Source organism: Callithrix jacchus, chromosome 5 (genome assembly GCF_049354715.1).
Source record: "Callithrix jacchus isolate 240 chromosome 5, calJac240_pri, whole genome shotgun sequence".
Taxonomy (NCBI): Eukaryota; Metazoa; Chordata; class Mammalia; order Primates; family Cebidae; genus Callithrix; species Callithrix jacchus.
The window spans coordinates 31,127,746-31,149,568 of NC_133506.1; the positions used below are offsets into that span (position 1 = coordinate 31,127,746).

The 21,823-nt window shown below is 47.8% G+C and overlaps 1 protein-coding gene and 1 long non-coding RNA gene across 2 annotated transcripts; both read left to right on the forward strand.

Moving 5' to 3' along the window:
- The first annotated feature begins 253 nt into the window (after nt 1-253).
- On the forward strand, nt 254-7,747 carry LOC144582858 (uncharacterized). The gene is made up of 2 exons (XR_013536355.1): nt 254-332; nt 7,559-7,747. It is a non-coding gene; the product is annotated as an uncharacterized LOC144582858 (long non-coding RNA).
- Nucleotides 7,748-9,488: 1,741 nt separating this feature from the next.
- Nucleotides 9,489-13,100, forward strand: LOC144582857 (uncharacterized). The gene is made up of 3 exons (XM_078375474.1): nt 9,489-10,525; nt 10,834-10,990; nt 12,528-13,100. The coding sequence occupies exons 1-3, from the start codon at nt 10,308-10,310 to the stop codon at nt 12,660-12,662; spliced, it is 510 nt and encodes a 169-aa protein (XP_078231600.1). The 5' UTR covers nt 9,489-10,307; the 3' UTR covers nt 12,663-13,100.
- Nucleotides 13,101-21,823: the final 8,723 nt, after the last annotated feature.

The following is a 21,823-nucleotide window of genomic DNA, read 5'->3' on the forward strand; positions in this document are numbered from 1 at the left end:
AACAGCACTCTTCTTATAGGAAGATACAGGTCCCTCCTCGTTCAGCAGTGAGCAGGTCTAGGGCTCTTCGGTTCTGCAAGGCAACTTGGGCAACTGAGGTGATCTGTCGTTGGAGTGATGCTAAAGACTCAGTAGAGTCATCAATAGCTGCTTGGAATTGCAAGGTCAGTCGGGCTATAGCCCGGTGAGAGTGGACTAGTGCCCCTCCTCCTAATCCTGCTGCAAGTGCTGAACCAGCAAGGGAGACTCCAACGGCAATGGGTAGGAAGGCAGCTCGTCGGGTGCGGCGATGGGGAGTTTGCAGCATCTGGAATTCGGCTGGGGAATATATAGTGAGTCGAGGGACTAGGGTTACTGGGAGGCATAAAAGAGATGAGGAAAGACCTATGTAGAGAGTTTTTGTTAAGGTCTTGTTACACCCGAAAAACGTTCCTCGTGGGGCTGTTATATTAGTGGTTACCCGTATAGTTCTGTTACAGCTAGGGAAGTTTCGGCCTAGGGAATAGCACACAGGTAGCTGTTCAAAATCAGGTGGAGTGTAGAGACCAACTTCCTTGATGGGGGAGAAGGAAGAAGTTGAGGCTGAAAGGTTGAGAGGGATGGGGTAGGGGACTGCAACGAAGGGAGTCTGTCCTAAGAAGGCACACATGAGGCATGAGGTTAGGTCAGTTAATCCTGAGAGGTTAGCTAACTTGATTCCTTCTTGGAGAAAGGTTAACCAGGAAAACGGAGGCGAATGTGGTTGCAATTGGTCATTCAGAGATTTTTCTTGTAGGCTAATGTCAGAGTGGACTTGGTGGACTGTACGTACGTATGCCCGCCAGATGTACAGGTGGGAAGAGGGATATTTGGTATCTATGTGGTCATACACGGCAGCTTTCTGGGGGCTTTTCCACCGGTTGTCCCAGGGGTCAGGTATGAGAAGGGAATACTGTGTAGAACTGATAATGGTGTTTCCTTCTCCATCTATGTCTGGGATGATTTTGAGCTGAGATCGGGCAGGTACTGTGGACTCGATAGCTATATGTAGTCGACAGCTCATCCAAGTACATCCCATGCAGGAGCGCCAAGGAGTATTATTGCATGCTCCTGATGGTTGGTCATGGTTGAAGCACATGAGAGGTATAGTAGTATGGACGTTGTGGAATTTGGTGAAGTTCAGATATATGGCACTTTGGCATCCGGCTGCAGGGCAGTCAGAAGTTGCAAGAAGGTGGTTGTGGCTGTATGGGGGGGGTATTACAGATGAAGGTGGTTTTGGTATAGTTTTCAGTTAGGAAGAATCTCCATCTGTAGGGGGTGTGGCTGCTAGGCCCTGGTAAGTTTGACAGATAAAAGGCCAGTAGGAACAGCCTTCCAGCATAAGGAGGGTCCATGAGGGGCCTTTTTTCCCGAGAGAGGTGAACCCAAGATGGGATTTCAGCAATTCTTATAGCTGATGGAGTGGTAAGGAGGACTGTGTATGGTCCTTCCCACTTGGGGGCGAGGGGCTTTGGGGAGAGGGACCTGATAAGAACTGAGTCCCCGGGGGAGACTTTCTGTGTATTTTCAGATGGCTGGGTAGGTTGGGGGAGAGAAGCATTGGCGTGTTCTCGGAGAAGGCTGTGAAGGAGAGTAAAGTAGGGGAGGTAGCTGTCTAAAGGAGTGGTCTCTGGCGGTGGGGGAGTTGAAAGTAGGAAGGGGCGACCATACAGCAGCTCAAACGGGCTAAGCTGTGATGGGCCCCGGGGGCTTGCTCTCAACCTGGTGAGGGCAATAGGAAGCAAGGTTACCCAGGATTGGCGGAGCTCAAGCATGAGCTTGGTCAGATGCTCCTTTATTAGGCCATTGGCCCGTTCCACCTTACCAGAGGACTGAGGATGGTAGGCGGCGTGTAGCTTCCACTGAATTCCTAGAGAGGTAGAAATGGCATTAGTGACTTTGGAGATAAAGGCTGGGCCGTTGTCTGACTGTATGGTGGCTGGGAGTCCAAAGCGTGGGATGATGTCTTGAATGAGATGAGTGGCTACTGTCCCAGCAGACTCAGAGGCTGTGGGGTAAGCTTCAATCCAGCCTGAAAAAGTGTCAACAATGGTTAGCAGATACCGGAACTGTTTGTGCTTTGGCATATGGGTGAAATCAATTTGCCAGTCTTGGCCAGGTAGGAACCCGCGTAGCTGATGAAGCTGGTGCCGGGGATGACAGGAACCCTGGGAATTAGTTTTCGTGCAGACAGTACATGAGGACTGGACTTCCTGTATGGTACTGAGGAGATGGTGAGGGTGAAAAAGTGGGTTGAGGAATCGGTATAAGGCTTTAGGCCCAATGTGGAGTGAATTGTGGATGTCTTGGATTATCTGGTACTTTTGCTTTTCAGGGAGGATGACGAGGTTATGCTTGAAGGCCCAGTCATCCTTGAACTGTACCCTGGGGGTAGACTGGAGGGCCTGGAGTTCTGAGGCAGAGTATTGAGGGCTAGGAGAAAAAGGCTGTGTGGGCTGGCGGTGGGGAAGGTTATGACGGCCTTCAGCTTTGAAAGGATGTCTCGCCCCAGAAGGGGAACTGGGCAGGTGGGGATTACTAAAAAGGAGTGGGTGAATGGAGTAGAGTTATATGAGCACATGAGTGGTGGGGTTTGGTAGGGGATACTCGGGGTCCCATCGATTCCCATGACTAAGACCTGGGAAGGGGTGAGACGGCCAGAATAAGAAGGAAGAGCGGAGTAGGTAGCCCCCATGTCTTGTCACCCTAGGCTCGGCGAGGGTAACCGGAGTCGGAAAGCCAGGGCCCCGCTAGTCATCTAGCAGCCCTAGTAGACTGGGGAACGGAGCTCCCTCCGAGGTCGGCTCCTGGCAAGAAGGCTCCTCCCTACTGAGGGTGACCGCCGGCTGCGTAATGTCAGTGTGTCTGTTTTGAGGAACCGGCACCCTGGGGAAGCTGGGGCAGTCTGACATCCAGTGTCCCAGGAGCCGACAGATAGGGCAAGGCTTAGTTGGTGGCCGTGGTTGTGGACAGGCTCGGGACCAGTGTCCTTCCTTTCCACATTTGAAACATGCCCCTGGAGGGGCATGGGTTTCGGCCTTGGGCTTCTGGTTCCCTGCCGGCCTTAGAGCCGCCACTAGGGCTTGGGTCTGGAGGGCAGCCTTCTGCTTCATGCGAGTTTGGCGGGCAGCCTCAGCCGCATCTTCCCTGGCATTGAATACTTTAAAGGCCATTTTTACCAGGTCTTGGATGGGAGTCTCTGGCCCCTCTTCTGCTTTCTTTAGTTTCTTTCTTATGTCGGGTGCTGATTGGGAGATAAAATGGGAGGCTAATACAGTGGCCCCGTTTTGGGAGGCTGGGTCTAGTCGAGTGTACCGGACTAGGGCTTCTTATGCTTGAGTGAGGTATTGGAATTCTTTAATATAGGTGGACGGGTCGGCTGAGAAGGATCCTAAATGTTTCTCAGTTTGGAACAGGTCTTGGAGTGAGAAAGGAACATGGACCCTGATTAAACCTTCTGCGCCTGCTACTTCTCGGAGTGGGGCCAGGATAGCTGGCTGATGAGAGCGGGTGTGGGCCGCCACTGGAGAGGCAAGAGGAAGTGCGGCCTCTGAGGGAGGGGGCTCGGAGGGAGTAGAGGGAGAGCGAGGCATGGCCTCTGAGGTAGGAGGTGCAGAGGGAGTGGGGGAAGGGCGTGCCGTTGATGGCGACTGGTTGCTGAGATTGACAGGAGAGGACAGATGTTCAGGCAGATCCTCCAGTGAGGAGTAGGGAGGGGGAGAGGTAGTGGAGGAAGATTTATGAGGGGTTCGAGCTAAGAGGATTTGGTAGGTGGAGCAGGAAGAACATAGGTCGGGGTGGGTACAGAGGTCCCAAAAAGCCTGGACGTAAGGAATTTCATTGTCCTTGCCCACGCGGCAACAAAAATCATCGAGATCTTGGAGGGTGTTGAAATCAAAAGTGCCAGTCGGGGGCCAATGTGACTGGTTACCGAGTTTGTATTGGGGCCAAGCCACCTGGGACAGGAAGATAAGCTTTTTGTTTCTGAGGGTTTGGGAATATCCCAATTTGGTAAAATTTCACAGCAAGCACCCAAGGGGGGTGCTCAGAGGTATTTTGGACTCCGAATTTCCCATGGCAGGTGCAGCTACAGACTCTCCAGTGCGGATGGGCAGATGCAACGAAAAGGCGTCCCCGTTTGTTGCAAATTCCCTGGAGTACAATTAAGTACGGAAAGGGAAGCGGTCAGAGGAGCGTCCCCCATCTGGCGGCTGTCCCTCGGAAGGCTCCTGGAGCCGGAACGGAAGACTACCTTGGCTCGGCCAAGACTAGGCAAGGAGTCCGTGCGGAACGCTGGAGAGGGAGCAACTGCACCGTGCCATAGGAAGAGGAGACGGGAAGTGGGGGAAGGCAAAGCAAGAAAAACTTGGCTTACCTTAATCGGAACGTGGAGGTGGCAGGGCCAGTGTTGAGTAGGTTGGGGAGGGGGGCCGTGGCCGGGCCAACAGCCTCAGCTCCAGTCCCGGGTTTCCGGCACCATTTGTCCGACCTACCCTCTGCGGGAGGACTGGGCTCATTGGGAAAGAAACCGGACCACAGGCTAGAGGAAATTCCTTAAGTTCAGGCTTTATTGAGAGGAAAGAACCTCCGGGCGGGCCAGCCAGGACGAAAAGGAAAAATGGCCGTGCCGCTCAGAGGGGCAGGGTTGTTTTATAGGGGACTGAAGGGCTGGGGGGTGGGGAAGCCGGAAGCTGAGGTGGTGGGCAACTGTTGGTCAGTTTGAACTGCTGGGCGGCGGGGAGGGCTAGGGCCGGTATGTAAAGTGAGAGATAAGGGAGCCTCTTTGTAGGGGAGGGAAAGAGAGAGAGAGAGCTTTCGCGGTAGGGGCAGAGTTTTCCAAACATGTGTCTTGCACTTTTTTTAGAAAAATTATGAATTAAGAATAAATATTGTAAGAACCGTGAATCCCAACTTCTCCCCCACTCTCCAGTGTCTGCAATTGTTGACTGAAATGTTTGAAAACACGGATGAACCATTTTAGTGAAGTCTTTCTACCAGCCGGAGCCCCTAATGTCCGTCTGCAAAGAGCACAGCCACGGGCCTGCATAGAGCCACCAGGAAATGTTGGTGGTTTTCTTTCAAGGTTTTTTGTGCCTTTTTCTGTCTTTGTGCTAAGTTAATTGCTTCTTCGGGTATGGAGCCCTGTTGTAAGGCTTCAGCAATTGCCTACTGATTGCTCTATTGTTTTCAACAGTGACCAGGCACACAAATTGCTCTACAGGCTCCTTTGCTCAAATCTGGGCCCTTTGCAAAATTAGTGTTTGAGGCTGGTCTTTGATGTTTGTTCCTAAGCTTAGAGAATGCTTCTAAGTTGCCTCTTTCCCTGGTTCTCTTTGAGAAACTTCTAGTTTATCTAGCTTTAGTATGTTTCTGTCCTCAATGTGTTAGTCTTCTTAATAGCCTACCATGAAACCTCTGGTGTTTTCCTTTTTTTCTTTTTGAGACGGAGTTTCGCTCTTGTTACCCAGGCTGGAGTGCAATGGCGCAATCTTGGCTCACCGCAACCTCCGCCTCCTGGGTTCAGGCAATTCTCCTGCCTCAGCCTCCTGAGTAGCTGGGATTACAGGCACGCACCACCATGCCCAGCCAATTTTTTGTATTTTTAGTAGAGATGGGGTTTTACCATGTTGACCAGGATGGTCTCGATTTCTTGACCTCGTGATCCACCTGCCTCAGCCTCCCACAGTGCTGGGATTACAGGCATGAGCCACTGCGCCCAGCCCACCTCTAGTGTTTTCTATACTGCCCTTACACTTGAACTTCCCCTACCCTCCCTTCCAACTAAAGCCAGTTACCTACCTTTAGAACATTCTTATGGCTTGTCTCCTCCCACACCACCCACCAATAAAAGCCTATGAGCCCCTTTTCCACAACTGAGAACAGAGACATGGGCCGTTTCTCTCAGGGGGACATCCCTGCTTTATGAGCAGGGTACTAAGTGGGGGTCAGAAGCCTCTGGCCTCTCGTGGGGGTTAGACAGAGGAAGACGCCCCAGCTTCTTAGCCCTTCTTGCTTAGGTTAGAGATTCTGTAGACAGATCTGGAATGATGAGAAATGCTGCTGTCCTGGTTGTCCTAAAAAGATACCACAGCCCCAGACTAGGAGCTAGCGGGAAAGGGGCTCCTGTATTCCTACCTGCACCCATCTCAAACAGAACTTCTATCAACACTGAGATAGGATAAGAAGAGGGTGTAGTTAATGGCTTAAATGCAGAGACTCTTGCTATTCTGACTGTGATTTAATAGAATTTTCTTGAACAAACATTTCTTTCTTTGCCGTATGCACTAAGGACAGTTTCCAGACACTTTAAATGTTTTTGTACACATAATTAAGATTGTTTTACTTAAGAAAGGGTCCACAGACCTCCTGATACACCGGTCTCCAGGTCATATCTGTCATTTCTTTTTAAAGAAGACAATTATAGTTTTAGGCAGTTGAATATTAAATTTATTTAGAGCTGAACTGATTTGGAGCTAATTCGTAATTAAGGCTTCGGTCGCTTTTTCTCCAGTAATGACAATATTGAGCAGAGCAGTGAATACAGCTGGGTACAGCGTCTAGGTCTGCTCATAACTAGCTCTGAAACTTACACAGGGTGTTTGTCTCTTCATTACCAGCCATCCATATACTGAATTGCAATATCACTAGGGTTTCTGGGACTCCATGAAAAGTGATTCCATTATGTTTCAGTGACTTTGTGATTTAAAGAAGATCCTTCTTATATGTTGTGTCATTCATTTGTGATATACACCAAGGCCCCGTGGCCTGGAGCCATGTCTACTTATTTTCTGATGTTTGGCCTATGGGGCATCACATGCTTTGCTGCTGAGCTGCCTAGTCCCTGCTCACTTCACAAAATCTTGATCAGCCTGTGACAGATGCATTGCAAGTTTGATTCAGACTGACCCATTCCAAATGAGGCACCCTCTGGTCCTGGCGTCTGATGTTAGCACACCTGCACAGCCTAATGCCCTCAAAGTGCCAGCCAGACAATCTGCCTGACCTGCATGTGCTCAGGAGAGCTGGGGTCCCCCTGCTCAACAGGAAGGGCATCGAGCTGGGAAGAGGAAGCTCCTAATTCTGCTGTTGAAGTTCAAGCTTTTCTTGCCATCATTTCATGGCTCTGGGCCTCCACTTCTCAGCTGTAAAGTGGCAACAGTTGTCAACATAAATGTCACCTGTGTTTACAGGTGGAGTTTGGTTATTTTTTTCACTGAAATAATGCGGGTTCCTGATGGTGTGTGGCTAAGGCACTTGTTTAGGCTAGAAATGCCCAGTTGCCAATTTGAAGTTGATCACTCTTCTGAAATACAAACTCGTCGCTAGCTCCTGTCTCACTGGGACATTGGGTATGAGTAGGTGCATGTCAGAAACTGGTTCTGGTTGGTTTTGTCCTTTTCTATTTGTTTTTGTACCAAACCTGGAAGACATTGAGAGTCAATTCTAGGTAGACGGTAAGAAACAGAAAAGTGTGTTGTGAGTGTAGGAGCCTCAAAACAACAGTAATGACTGTGCTCCTCATCCCAAAATCCTGCAGGACTCAAGGCTTTGAAGTTCTTCAGAGGCTGAAACAGAAGCCCAAGGCTTTTCAAGAAGAGTCAGAGGCCCCGGAGGCCACAGCTCCATGCCTGTTTGCATGCAAGAGAGGTTCTGTATCATCAGAGACTAAGAAAACTTCCAGATAATGATAGAAACTCCAAAATACATTTTTAAATGAATGAATTTATATCCCTAACAGTCAGAGTTTCATTTTTTTGCACGTAGAGTGAATCATTTAATAAAGGTTCTGACAGTGTGTGTGACCTCAGCCCAGCTCCCAGGAGTGGCACCTCCACCCTTTTCCCTGGCTGGGAGTGCAGTGAACTGAGCTGAATGGGGGAGATCATTAACAGGAAACTGGTAGCAATTTAGGAGGTGATGAAGGGGCCCTTAGGCAAGGGGAGAATAGTTGACGAAGAAACGCCGTGTCCAAACAAAAACACATTGTGGAAGACAGTGTGGCGATTCCTCAAGGACCTAGAAATAGAAATTCCATTTGACCCAGCAATCCCATTACTGGGTATATATCCAGAGGACTATAAATCGTTCTACTATAAGGACACATGCACACGAATGTTCACTGCAGCACTGTTTACAATAGCAAAGACCTGGAACCAACCCAAATGCCCATTGATGATAGACTGGACTGGGAAAATGTGGCACATATACACCATGGAATATTATGCAGCCATCAAAAATGATGAGTTCCTGTCCTTTGTAGGGACATGGATGAACCTGGAGACCATCATTCTCAGCAAACTGACACAAGAACAGAAAATCAAACACCGAATGTTCTCACTCATAGGCGGGTGTTGAACAATGAGAACACATGGACACAGGGAGGGGAGCACTACACACTGGGGTCTGTTGGGGGGAATAGGGGAGGGACAGCAGGGGGCAGGGGTTGGGGAGAGATAGCATGGGGAGAAATGCCAGATATAGGTGAAGGGGAGGAAGGCAGCAAATCACACTGCCACGTGTGTACCTATGCAACTATCTTGCATGTTCTTCACATGTACCCCACAACCTAAAATCTAATAAAAAAATAAAAAAAGAGAAGCCAGCCCAGTGTCAACAGGCTGGAGAAGAGGGGGACCCCCATGAGGGGTGCCCCCAGTCTGTGGGGTAAAGTAGGATGGCAAGGAGGAGGAGGAGTGGCTTTGCATGGGGATAAAACCTGACAACTAGAGAGGGTGTTCTGGGAATGACATCTGAACACAAGGAAAGGTGTTGCTACATCCACAGCAGACCCTACTCCTCCGCAGCTATTTTAAATACAAATATTGAAACAATAGTTAGACATGTTTATGAGGTCCATGTGATATTTTGATACAAGCACGATGTGTAATGATCAAATCTGGGTAACTGGAAAATCCATCACCTCTAGCATGTATCATTTACTGTATTCCAGGTGCTGTACTCAGCACTTTATGTGAAACACACCTTTTAATGTTCTTTAGAGCCACAGGAAGGTGGCATTCTTATCCCCATCTTAAAGACAAAAAATACTGAGGTTTCAAAGACAGGGAACTTGCCCAAGTGCTCAGAAGCAGTAGAATCAGAACCCGGGTCTTTTTAAATGCAGCTCATGCTCTTATTCACGTGCCTTCCTGCCTCCTCCAGACAATCGAGGCAAATGTATCCACTGGCCATCGGCTCATCGCGGCAGGCAGCGGGTGCTTTGTGTGACCTGGGGGCTTCACCTCGGAGCAGGCAGTCACCCGCTATGCAGCTGTGTGCCTTTGAAGAGGAGTTTAGCTTCCAGGAGCATTGGCTACTTCTTCCGTCAAAGAAGGATGACACTAAGACATCCAGCCTCACGGTGTCACTGTGGAGATTCGCAGAGACAGTTACATGAAGGAAAGTCAACGTCATTATTTGCAGTATTATTGGCAGTGCTATTAATATCACATTTGCAAATCATCATTAGGGCGGGGCCGGGGCTGAGGTGAAGGCTGATTTTATGTCTGTGTCCTGAGACGAATAAGCTTTACTGCTGTTTGGAGGGAGGAGTTGGTTTTCCCAGAGGATGAGATTCCTTTCTCTAGGTCGTCGTGAAGAGGAGTGGGTGGCCAGCTGTGAGTGGAGCCCGCCCCGTGTTCTGCAAATGCTCTGTGCTTTGGAGGGGTGTCTTCCCATCCTCGCCAAGGGAGCGTGGATTCTGCGTCCTTCTTTGGATCTGTAAGGGGGTCGTGCCTTCCGGCGAGCTTCGTGTCATCTGAATTCCTCTGACCTTTAATAAGGTCACACCATCCTCTATGACCTTCTTCCTGAGTGTCTAGTTGCTCGACTTGTTACAACAAGAACTGAATTTCTTCCAGAAATTTGGTATAGAGTGAACACTACAACTATGGAAAAGAAGTAGAAGGAGGAGGACGGAGGAGGAGGAGGGCAAGATGGATTCTGAGTGCAGCTGAGAGACATGCCGGGGACCAGCTGCGTAGGCAGAGTGCTTTGAATTACCTTTTCAATCCATGCTAAAATTCAATTTCCGTGACTTTACAGTAAAGGAGCTTGGCTGCATGAACAGCCGGCTTCACATATCAATGTAGGCTCACAAATTTAGGGACTAAAATTGAGGTGGACAGAGACAGAGAGAGAGAGAGAGAGAAAGGAAGAGAGAAACCGTTGATCCTGCAGGCACCCTGTGGCTCAGCATCCTAGGAGCGATGTCGCCATGGAAGTGAGCCTAGGAACCCAGTGAGGCAACATCTGGGCTGGATTTCTGGAGCCAGTGCTGACTTTAGATGAATGTGCCTGTCAGATGCATTGCCAGCATGGGGTCCGTGCCTGAGACTCAGGCCACCATTCAGGACAAAAGACAGATCACGTCGGGAGCCCACCCTCGACCAGAGCCCATCTTACCCTGCATGGAGCTGGAGAACGTTGCCCTTCTCAGCCATAAGACCAACACCACCTACACGAGCATCACCTTCCATTCCACCCAGGACCTGGCTGGTTCCAGGTAAGACATGCAAATCTGAGATCCGTTTTCATTATCGTTTTAAAAAGGATTTCATCCTACATTTTCAATGAGCATTGTGAATTGTTAATAATCCTGGTCTTTATTTGAGGAAAGCCAAAGCCTAATATAATTTCTATTTAGAAAACTTGACTCTTCAACCCCTACTTCCAGTAGCCTCCCGTCACTGGTGGAATGAAGTCCGACATGGCACATGCCTGGAGTATGCTTTGTGAGCCTGACTCTGGCTACTTGGCCAACTCCACTCCTCCCCTTCCTCCCCTCTCTGCTAATGTGTTCTGTCCTTCCAGAGCTGTGGAGTCTGCCTTCCAGCTTTGCATCGAATGCAAATATTTCATCTCACCTCCGGGGCTTTGCAGTGGTTATCCCCTCTGCCTTGGGGGGCTCCTTGGAGAGTCTCAGCTGCGCACACTTCACTTAGGTATCTGCTCAGACGTTCTTCTGCAGGTGGGTCCCTGACCACTCCACCAAAATCCCAACACGTAGTCCTCGCCTCAGTTCTCCCCAGCTCTAGTTCTCATTATCTGTTGGTATTGGCTGTCTCCTTGTTTGGACCCATAAGGTGCAGATACCAAATACATTCACTGTGCTCTCCGTTAGCTCCCAGTACCATCAAGGCCCTCAGTTTCAGGCTTCCTTCTGCTCCCAGCCTGGTCTTGGCACTGAATGCCCAGAATAGAGAGGCTGGCGTTGTTAGCTCCTCTGATTTCTTAGCTCCATTTCCTGTGCTAGCAGATATTCATGGCCCTCAGGGTTGAATGAGTGGGAGGAAGGAAAACCCCTATGAGACTTGTAGAGTGGCTGGTTTCCTCCCCCACAGACAGGATGGCATTGGGGGTCCCTCTGATGCCTTTTACTTGGGGACCTATGACCAGATTTCCGATCATATCAGCTGTGCCTTGTATAAGCCACTTATCTTCCCCTCCCTCCCTCCCTCCCTCCCTTTCTTTTTACTGTGTTGTATCTTTTCATCATCTTCCGCATTCCATCCTGTGATTCCCCCAGTCTTCTAAGTAACATTGCTTTTGCTATTGTTGTTGTTTTAATTTGCATATATTGTTTCACTCTTTGTGCTGTAAAGATGAATGAATATGACAAATATGTATACCATGTGTCTGCCATGATACCATCATACAGAATAGTTTCAGCACCTAAAATTCCCCTGTGCTTCACCTGTTTAACCCTCTCTCCCTCCCTCTGAATCCCTGGCAACCACTGATCTTTCCACTGTCTCTATAGTTTTGCCTTTCCAGAAAATCATATACTTAGAATCACATTCTGTATTCTTTTCAAACTGACTTCCTTCAGTTAGCAATATGTGATTAAGGTTCACATATGTCTTTTCATGGCTTGATAGCTAAAAAACAAATTCTTTAGTAATTTATTTTCATTACTGAATAGTCTTCCATTGTATGAATATACCACTTCGTTCATTCATTCATTTACCTTTGAAGGAACATCTCATCTACCTCTCAGCTTTGGTGACTATGAATAAAGTTGCTAAAACGTTGACGTTCAGATTTTTGGGTGAACGTGATTTTCAAATAGGCTGGGTAAATACCTAGAGGTATAACTGCTGAACCGCATAGTAAGAAACCGACAAGCTTTCTGCATTCCCAGAGGCAGTGGATGAGAGTTCCTACTGCTCCACACTCTCATCACCAGTTGCTTTTATCAGTTTTCTGGATCTTAGCATCCCAGTAATAATACGTATATGAGTATCTCACTGCCGTTTCCATTGTAATTCCACCGTGACAAATAATTCTGAGTATCCTTTCTTGTGTTTATTTGCCGTATGTATATCATGTTTGATAAGGTCCCCCTTCAGGTCTTCTGCTCATTTTTAAAATTGGGATCTTATTGATGAATTTTATAAGTTCTCTGCTTATCTGGATATAAATCCTTTATTAGATACTTGTTTTGCAAATCTTTTCTCCCAGTTGCCGTTTGTGATTTATTCTCTTAATTTATTCATCTTTCACAGCACAGAGAGTTTGAAGTTTTCATCAAGTTCAGTTTATCAATTGTTTTCATGCATTATGCTTTGGATTTACATCTGAAGATTCGTCACCCAGTGTATCACATGGATTTTCTGCTATGGCTTCTTCTGGAAGTTTGATATCTTTGCATTTTACATTTAGGTCTGCAATTGATTTTGGGTTAATGTTTGTGAAAAGTGTAAGGTCTGGGTCTAGGCCTTCTTTTTTTTTTATTTTTTAATATGGATGTTTAAATTTTCCAGTATCCTCAGCAAACTGACACAAGAACAAAAAATGAAACACTGCATATTCTCACTCATAGGTGGGTGATGAAAAATGAGAACACATGGACACAGAAAGGGGAGTACTAAACACTGGGGTCTATTGGGGGGAAAAGGGGAGGGCCAGTGGGAGGGGGAGGTGGGGAGGGATAGCCTGGGGAGAAATGCCAAATGTGGGTGAAGGGGAGAAGGAAAGCAAAGCACACTGCCATGTGTGTTCCTACGCAACTGTCTTACATGCTCTGCTCATGTACCCCAAAACCTAAAATCCAATAAAAAATTAAAAAAAAAAAAAAAGATTCTTCTTTCTTCATTGACTTGTCTGCTTCTTAGCTAAAGATCAGTTGAAAGTACTTGTGTGGGTCTGCTTCTGAGCCGTCTACTCTGTTCCATCCATCCACATGTCTATACTCGCACCAACACCACGCTGTCTCGAGTACGGTAGCTCCATAGTGAGTCTTGGAATTGGGTAATGTGACTGCCCTAATTTTGGTGTTCTTCTTCGGCATGGCCATTCTGAGTCTTTTCACTTTCCATATACACTTTAGAATCGGTTTGCCAGTTTCTACCCAATAGCTTTCTGAGATTTTGATAGGGGTTACGTTGAATCTATAGATCAAGTTGGCAAGAATTGATATCTTGACAATTTCATGTCTTCCAACCTATTGATGTCGAATACCTCTCCACATATTTCAATTTTCTTTCATTTCTATCACTGGAATTTTGCAGCTTTTCCCATGTAGATTCTGTGACTGGGCCACCTCTGACTCCTCTCCCATTCCCGGGCTTCTGTGGGTCCTCTCTGTGTCCGCTTTCCCTGAGGTCTACACCACCTCTCTTACTTCTTAGGAGATAGTTCCCTTCCCCTGCCATGGTGGAAGTCCAGTTGCCTCCCAAAGAGCCACTCTTCTTGACTCAAAAGTAGAGCCATCTCCATACCCCTCAGTGTAGATTCCTCCTGTGACTGTGAGATCCCATCTGTGTGCCCTGCACACTCCAGAGGATCCTGTTAGATTCCCGGGTGAGCTGGTTGATAACAAAGATGGTGAAATAACTCCCCTTCGCCTTCCCTTCCTAAGGTGGAGGTGAACATGCAACACATCACTCTTTCCAAGGTCATCTTCTGCTTCTTCGTAGCCTACATCTGGGTGCTGGGCTTAAACTGGTAAAACAAGTTTCACGGTCACTTAGGAGGTCACAATACACATTGCTTTACCATGCAGCATCTGTAGAGTCTCTGGGACGAAAGAGCAAGGACGTGGAGGCCTCAGATGAGGCTACATCTTGTCACCCTTGTGCAGTGCCTCTGACACCAAAGGATGGGCAGTCTGTCACTAAAGAATGGGTACTTGAGGAAAATAAAGAATGCAAATTACTGTCATAAGACGACAGAGGAGAGGCAAGTCAACTTGAAAAATTAGGGAGGAAGCGAACTGTGATCACGGTCTTCTTGATGAGACAAATGGTAATAAATAACAATATGATAATGACGCACTCTGATATCTTCCAAAAGGGATGTCCGCGAACAGCTGTGGATTTCAGTCATCGTAATGCTTGAGAATGCCTGGTGGGGGAAACGGGTCACGGGAAGATCGCTCGAGAAGGTGACACCTGAACTATGTCTTAAAGAATAAGTAGAACTGGCCAGGAGCGGTGGCTCACACCTGTGATCCCAACACTTTCAGAGGCTGAGGCGGGCGGATCACGAGGTCAAGAGATCGAGTCCATCCTGGCCAACATGGTGAAACCCCGTCTCTACTAAAAATATAAAAATTAGCTGGACATACTGGTGCTCACCTGTAGTCCAGGCTACTCGGGAGGCTGAGGCAGGAGAATTGCTTGAACCTGAGAGGCGGAGGTTGCCGTGAGCCAAGATCGCGCCATTGAACTCCAGCCTGGCGACAGAACGAGTCTCCTTCTCAAAATAAAAGAAGTAGAATTTCAACAGAGGAAGGAGTAAGGGTCTTGGAAGCAGGAAAGAGACAAAGGAAGTAGCAACAGGAAAAGAAAATAAAAGAGAGAGAAAAAAATAGTGGTTCTGACAGAGGCATTCGAACCAGAGAAACTCCATCCTGAATAGGGAATAGGTAAAATAGGGCTGACACCTACAGGGCTGCATTTCCAGGAGGTTAAGGCATTCTTTGTCACGGGATAAGATAGGAAGTTGGCACAAGATACATATCAAAAAATCTTGTTGATAAAACTGATAAAGAAGCAGGCTGAAATCCACCAAAACCAAGATGGCAAAAAAGGTGACCTCTGGTCGTTCTCACTACTCACTATATGTTAATCATAATGCATTAGCACGCTAAGAAACAATCCCACCGGTTACCCTGTATGGTCTAGAAAGGGAAGGAACCCTCAGTTCCTGGAACTGCTCACCCCTTTCCCAGAAAGCTCATGAATAGTCCACCCCTTGTTTGTCATATAATCAAGAAATAACCATAAAAACGGGCAGCCAGCAGCCCTCGGGGCCGCTCTGCTTACAACCTGCCGTTACTTTCTTAATAAACGTGCTTATAAATTCTGGATATCAGTCCTTTGTCAGATGGGTAAACTGCAAAAATTTTTTCCCATTCTGTTGGTTGCCGATTCACACTAGAGACTGTTAAACTCAAACAGATTTACAGAAAAAAAAACAAACAAGCCCATTCAAAAGTGGTCAAAGGATATGAACAGACACTTTACGAAAGAAGACATATATGAGGCCAACAATCATATGAAAAAATGCTCATCGTCACTGGTCATCAGAGAGATGCAAATCAAAACCACATTGAGATACCATCTCACGCCAGTTAGAATGGCGATCATTAAAAAATCTGGAGACAACAGATGCTGGAGAGGATGTGGAGAAAAAGGAACACTTTTACACTGTTGGTGGGAGTGTAAATTAGGCCAACCATTGTGGAAGACGGTGTGGTGATTCCTCAAGGCCTTAGAAATAGAAATCCCATTTGACCCAGCAATCCCATTACTGGGTATATATCCAAAGGACTATAAATCGTTCTACTACAAGGACACATGCACACGAATGTTCATTGCAGCACTGTTTACAATAGCAAAGACCTGGAATCAACCCAAATGCCCATCGATGATAGACTGGATTGGGAAAATGTGGCACATATACACCATGGAATATTATGCAGCAATCAGAAATGATGAGTTCGTGTCATTTATAGGGACATGGATGAATCTGGAGAACATCATTCTCAGCAAACTGACATAAGAACAGAAAATGAAACACCGCATATTCTCACTCATAGGCAGGTGATGAAAAATGAGAACACATGGACACAGAGAGGGGAGTACTAAACACTGGGGTCTATAGGGGGAAAAGGGGAGGGCCAGTGGGAGGGGGAGGTAGGGAGGGATTGCCAGGGGAGAAATACCAAATGTGGGTGAAGGGGAGAAAGCAAACAAAACACACTGCCCTGTGTGTACCTATGCAACTGTACTGCATGCTCTGCACATGTACCCCAAAACCTAAAATGCAATAAAAAAAAAAATATCGGTGAAACATACAGTATGCTATATTAATATATATTACATTCAAAATTATTCAAATATATAACATGTAATAATTAACATATGTAACAATACATATAACATATGTAATAACATAAAATATGTAAATATATAAAATATGTAAAACTATAATAAAACATAAAATATAAAAAACAAAAAAAATAAACGTGCTTTCACTTTTCTCTCTGGATTCACCTTGGATTCTTTCTTGTCCAAGAAACGTCTCTTGGGGTCTAGATCAAGAGTCCTTTGTGGTGACAGTTCTCTCCCTGGGTTTGGAGAAGAACAAGAAATGTCAGTGATTGGAATGGAGAGGGTTTATGTACCAACGTGATAGAAGATGAAAATTAATGTAACAATATAAAATTAATCCATGGCCGGATGATTGAAAGTCTTGTACATCCATGTTAGAGAGTATGGGCTTTAGTCTGTAGGTAATGGGGAGGCATTGACGATGTGGAACAGAGCTGTGAGGGATGGACTCAGAAACAGGAAGACTTATACATCAGTCAAATGGTGCACCTGGAGCAGTCACTCTGTTCCAAGCAGTGGGACGGGAACCAGGGGTACATCGGAGGTGAGACAGGCAGTGTTTCTGCCTCATGGAACTCTCAGGGTCAAGTTGGGATCTTTTGCTGTCAAGGGAGTTAGTGATCATGAGAATCTAGCAAAATGATGGAGAAAAGGGGACATAGCCCGGGAGTGGTTGGGGAATAGAGTGAGTGACAGGATGTGGGACAAATCACAGACCAAAGGTGACTGAAGTTTCCAGCATGAGCCAGACGGATGTCAAGATACAAGCTGCAGGATAAATGATGGAAAGAATTAAAAAGGAAGAAGGAGCAGGTGGTGGAGCTGTGGTAACCAGATAAGAAGTCAACTGCAGGGTGGTGAGTCAGCCGGGGAGGAACTCATGAGATATCAAACTACAGAGAGAAGGAACAAACATTATTTATATCTACAGTATATCCAAGGAGCAACAAAAATAAATTTAAAGACACTTAAGGCGAAAGGCAATGAGTGATTGTCAGAAAACTCAGACTTGCATAAATGCTCCCCAGAAGCTACAGCTCACCTGCCAAGGGTCTACTGTCCTAATGAAGTTTCCTACACTCATCCTCACCAGCCATTCCCCCAACCAGTCAAAACATGACCTGCATTTTTTTAGTTTAGTCTGCAAATACGAGGAAGGAAAGGAATGACTCCAAAACCTAAATACAAGGTACAAGGCAAATATGAGTTGAGGAGTTAGCCCTGAAACTGTGACGTCTGCCCCTGCTGGGCCATTGGTCTGCAGTGCCTGAGCGTGAACAATGGCTGAGCACAGCACCCCTCAAGCCAAAAATATCCTAAGTCTGCACGGTGAAGTCCTCATTTCTAAAGCTCTTGAAACTTCTCTTCTGATTCGGGCTTCTGCGTCCTTGTCCCACCTCATCTCACCTAATTCATCGAATAAGGGGGATGGTTGGATCCACTGAGAAACAGAGGTCAGGCATCTGGCTAAGGCTGGGTAAAGAGGAGCAGGGAAAGTACAGAGGAAACCCCAGGAACGTGGGGCCATCTCCCCTCCCCCTTTCCTCAGTTGCCCCGGGGCAGGATATTCCACAGAACAAGGAACGAGGAGATCAAGTCTCTACATTAACACAAAACCAGAAAGAGTAAGAATAAAAGATGGAGTAGACAGGGTCCACATTCCAAAGGCGGGACACCTCAGCATCTAGGCAGACGGCACGGCCATTTCATCCATTCCTCAACCACTTATGCTACAACTACGCAGTTCGAGCACAATAAACGCCTCAAGAGATGCGAAAATGTATTAATTTATTAAGCAGTTTCTGAGGTTCCACTATAGGCCAGATGTTGTGCCCGTTTGGGGGATAACATCGTAGGGAACGACTCAAAACAGCAAACAGGGCAAGACAAGACAGGTGCCCTCATGAGTCCACAGGAAATGAAGGAAGCGAAACACACACGCGCACACGTGTAACCACAAGACAAGACAGCTGCCCTCATGAGTCCGCAGGAAATGAAGGAAGCGAAACACACCCACATGCACACGTGTAACCACAAGACAGGACTGCTGCCCTCATGAGTCCGCAGGAAATGAAGGAAGCGAAACACACACACGCACACGTGTAACCACAAGACAAGACAGCCGCCCTCATGAGTCTGCAGGAAATGAAGGAAGCGAAACACACCCACATGCACACGTGTAACCACAAGGCAAGACAGCCGCCCTCATGAGTCTGCAGGAAATGAAGGAAGCGAAACACACACACGCACACGTGTAACCACAAGGCAAGACAGCCACCCTCATGAGTCCGCAGGAAATGAAGGAAGTGAAACACACACACACACGTGTAACCACAAGACAAGACAGCCACCCTCATGCGTCCACAGGAAATGAAGGAAGCGAAACACACCCAAATGCACACGTGTAACCACAAGGCAAGACAGCCGCCCTCATGAGTCCGCAGGAAATGAAGGAAGCGAAACACACACACGCACACGTGTAACCACAAGACAAGACAGCCGCCCTCATGAGTCTGCAGGAAATGAAGGAAGCGAAACACACCCACATGCACACGTGTAACCACAAGGCAAGACAGCCGCCCTCATGAGTCCGCAGGAAATGAAGGAAGTGAAACACACACACGCACACGTGTAACCACAAGACAAGACAGCCGCCCTCATGAGTCTGCAGGAAATGAAGGAAGCGAAACACACACACGCACACGCACACGTGTTACCACAAGACAAGACAGGCGCCCTCATGAGTCCACAGGAAATGAAGGAAGCAAAACACACAGACGCACACGTGTAACCACAAGGCAAGACAGCCACCCTCATGAGTCTGCAGGAAATGAAGGAAGCGAAACACACCCACATGCACACGTGTAACCACAAGGCAAGACAGCCGCCCTCATGAGTCTGCAGGAAATGAAGGAAGCGAAACACACACATGCACATGTGTAACCACAAGACAAGACAGCCGCCCTCATGAGTCTGCAGGAAATGAAGGAAGTGAAACACACACACGCACACGTGTAACCACAAGACAAGACAGGTGCCCTCATGCGTCCGCAGGAAATGAAGGAAGCAAAACATACCCACATGCACACGTGTAACCACAAGGCAAGACAGCTGCCCTCATGAGTCTGCAGGAAATGAAGGAAGTGAAACACACACACGCACACGTGTAACCACAAGACAAGACAGCCGCCCTCATGAGTCCGCAGGAAATGAAGGAAGTGAAACACGCACACGCACACGTGTAACCACAAGACAAGACAGCCACCCTCATGAGTCTGCAGGAAATGAAGGAAGCGAAACACACACACGCACATGTGTAACCACAAGACAAGACAGCCGCCCTCATGAGTCCGCAGGAAATGAAGGAAGTGAAACACACACACGCACATGCACACGTGTAACCACAAGACAAGACAGCCGCCCTCACGAGTCCACAGGAAATGAAGGAAGCGAAACACACCCACATGCACACGTGTAACCACAAGGCAAGACAGCCGCCCTCATGAGTCCGCAGGAAATGAAGGAAGCGAAACACACACACGCACACGTGTAACCACAAGACAAGACAGCCGCCCTCATGAGTCTGCAGGAAATGAAGGAAGCGAAACACACCCACATGCACACGTGTAACCACAAGGCAAGACAGCCGCCCTCATGAGTCCGCAGGAAATGAAGGAAGTGAAACACACACACGCACACGTGTAACCACAAGACAAGACAGCCGCCCTCATGAGTCTGCAGGAAATGAAGGAAGCGAAACACACACACGCACACGCACACGTGTTACCACAAGACAAGACAGGCGCCCTCATGAGTCCGCAGGAAATGAAGGAAGCAAAACACACAGACGCACACGTGTAACCACAAGGCAAGACAGCTGCCCTCATGAGTCCACAGGAAATGAAGGAAGCGAAACACACACGCACACGTGTAACCACAAGACAAGACTGCCGCCCTCATGAGTCTACAGGAAATGAAGGAAGCGAAACACACACACACACGTGTAAAGATGCACAGCTGTAGTTTAAGTGCCACAAAGCAGATCGCATGGGGGACGTTGCAGGGATGCCTCTGCGGCTGGAAGTCAGAGAGTGCTGGGCGTAGAGACTTGGCCGTGGAAGCCTTCTAAGCTGGCTAAGGCATTTTTGCTTTATACCCAGGGAATCAAGAGCCATTGATTTTAAAAAAGGAATGAATATAACCATATTTGTGCAACATAAAATTCATCCGGGCTGCTGAGTGAAGGAGGCATTGTGAGCCCATAAGAAAAGCAGAAGCCCAGCTGGGAGAAAATGCAATGGCTGAAGCTGTGAACAAGGATCCTGCTAAAGCCGTATCAGTGAGGACAGAGAAGTGGATATGCCAGAAAGATAGTGAAGGAAAAGAGGACGGGAGGGGAGGGGAGGAGGAGGGAGGGGAAGGAGAGTGGGGAGAGGGGACGGGAGGGGAGCAAAGGGGGAAGAGGAGGGGAGGGGGAGGGGAGGGGGAGGGAGGGGGAGGAGAGTGGAGAGAGGGGACGGGAGGGGAGCAAAGGGGAAAGAGGAGTGGGGGAAAGGAGGAGGAGAGGTGAAAGGGGGAAGCGGAGGGGGAAGGGGGAGGGGGGGAAGAGGGGAGGAGAAGGAGGAGGGGGAGGGGAGGGAGAAGGGAGGGGGAGGAGAGTGGGGAGAGGGGACAGGAGGGGAGCGAAGGGGGAAGAGGAGAGGGAGAGGGAAAGGGGACGGGAGGAGAGGGAAAGAGCAAATCATGGAGGGGAGGTGGGGCAGTGAAATGAGAGAGGAGCTGGTGATGGGTGAGGATTTCCCTGCTTCTGGCATGGGTGTCTTATGGGATGGTGAGCTGTTTTTTTAGCAAAAGAGGTGATTATGAGAGAGAGAGAGAACGAAGGGAAGCTGGGGCTTCTCATGTCTGCATATTCTTAGACCTGTATTCTGAGGTCTAAGAGAAAAAGTGTGTATAGTCAAAATTACCCCACATCCCATAAACCTCCATTAATTCATCAAAAAACTCAAAAGCCAAGGTAAACTTCTGAACCTGTGCAGTTTGGCGGTGAGCTGCCTCTCCTGGGTCATGTGTGAGTCCGTGGGGATTCTAAACATGAGCTGGACGAAGGGATGCACCTTTCTTTTTTCGGTAGTACTGCACCGATTTCAGGTGAGTTAAACACGATGTCATTTCCTCGTGTGCGTTCTGCAGGGTGTCCATGGCTGATGGTTGGAGGGAACGCTGGCTGTGGATGGTAATCATGGAAGCTGCATTGTGCGGTGACAGGGATGAGGACGGGAACCGAGGGTGGCAAACTGCTGCTTTGAGCTTCTTGGGACATTGTCAGTTTTTAGAGACGCTAAAAAAATTTGAAACTTTTCTTTGTTACTTTTTTTTAGGAAAGCGAAAACAAAGCAGGCTCCAACGCCTTATTCAACTCTCAAACAGAGAGGCTGGACCCGCTCGGAGTGACCTCTTTT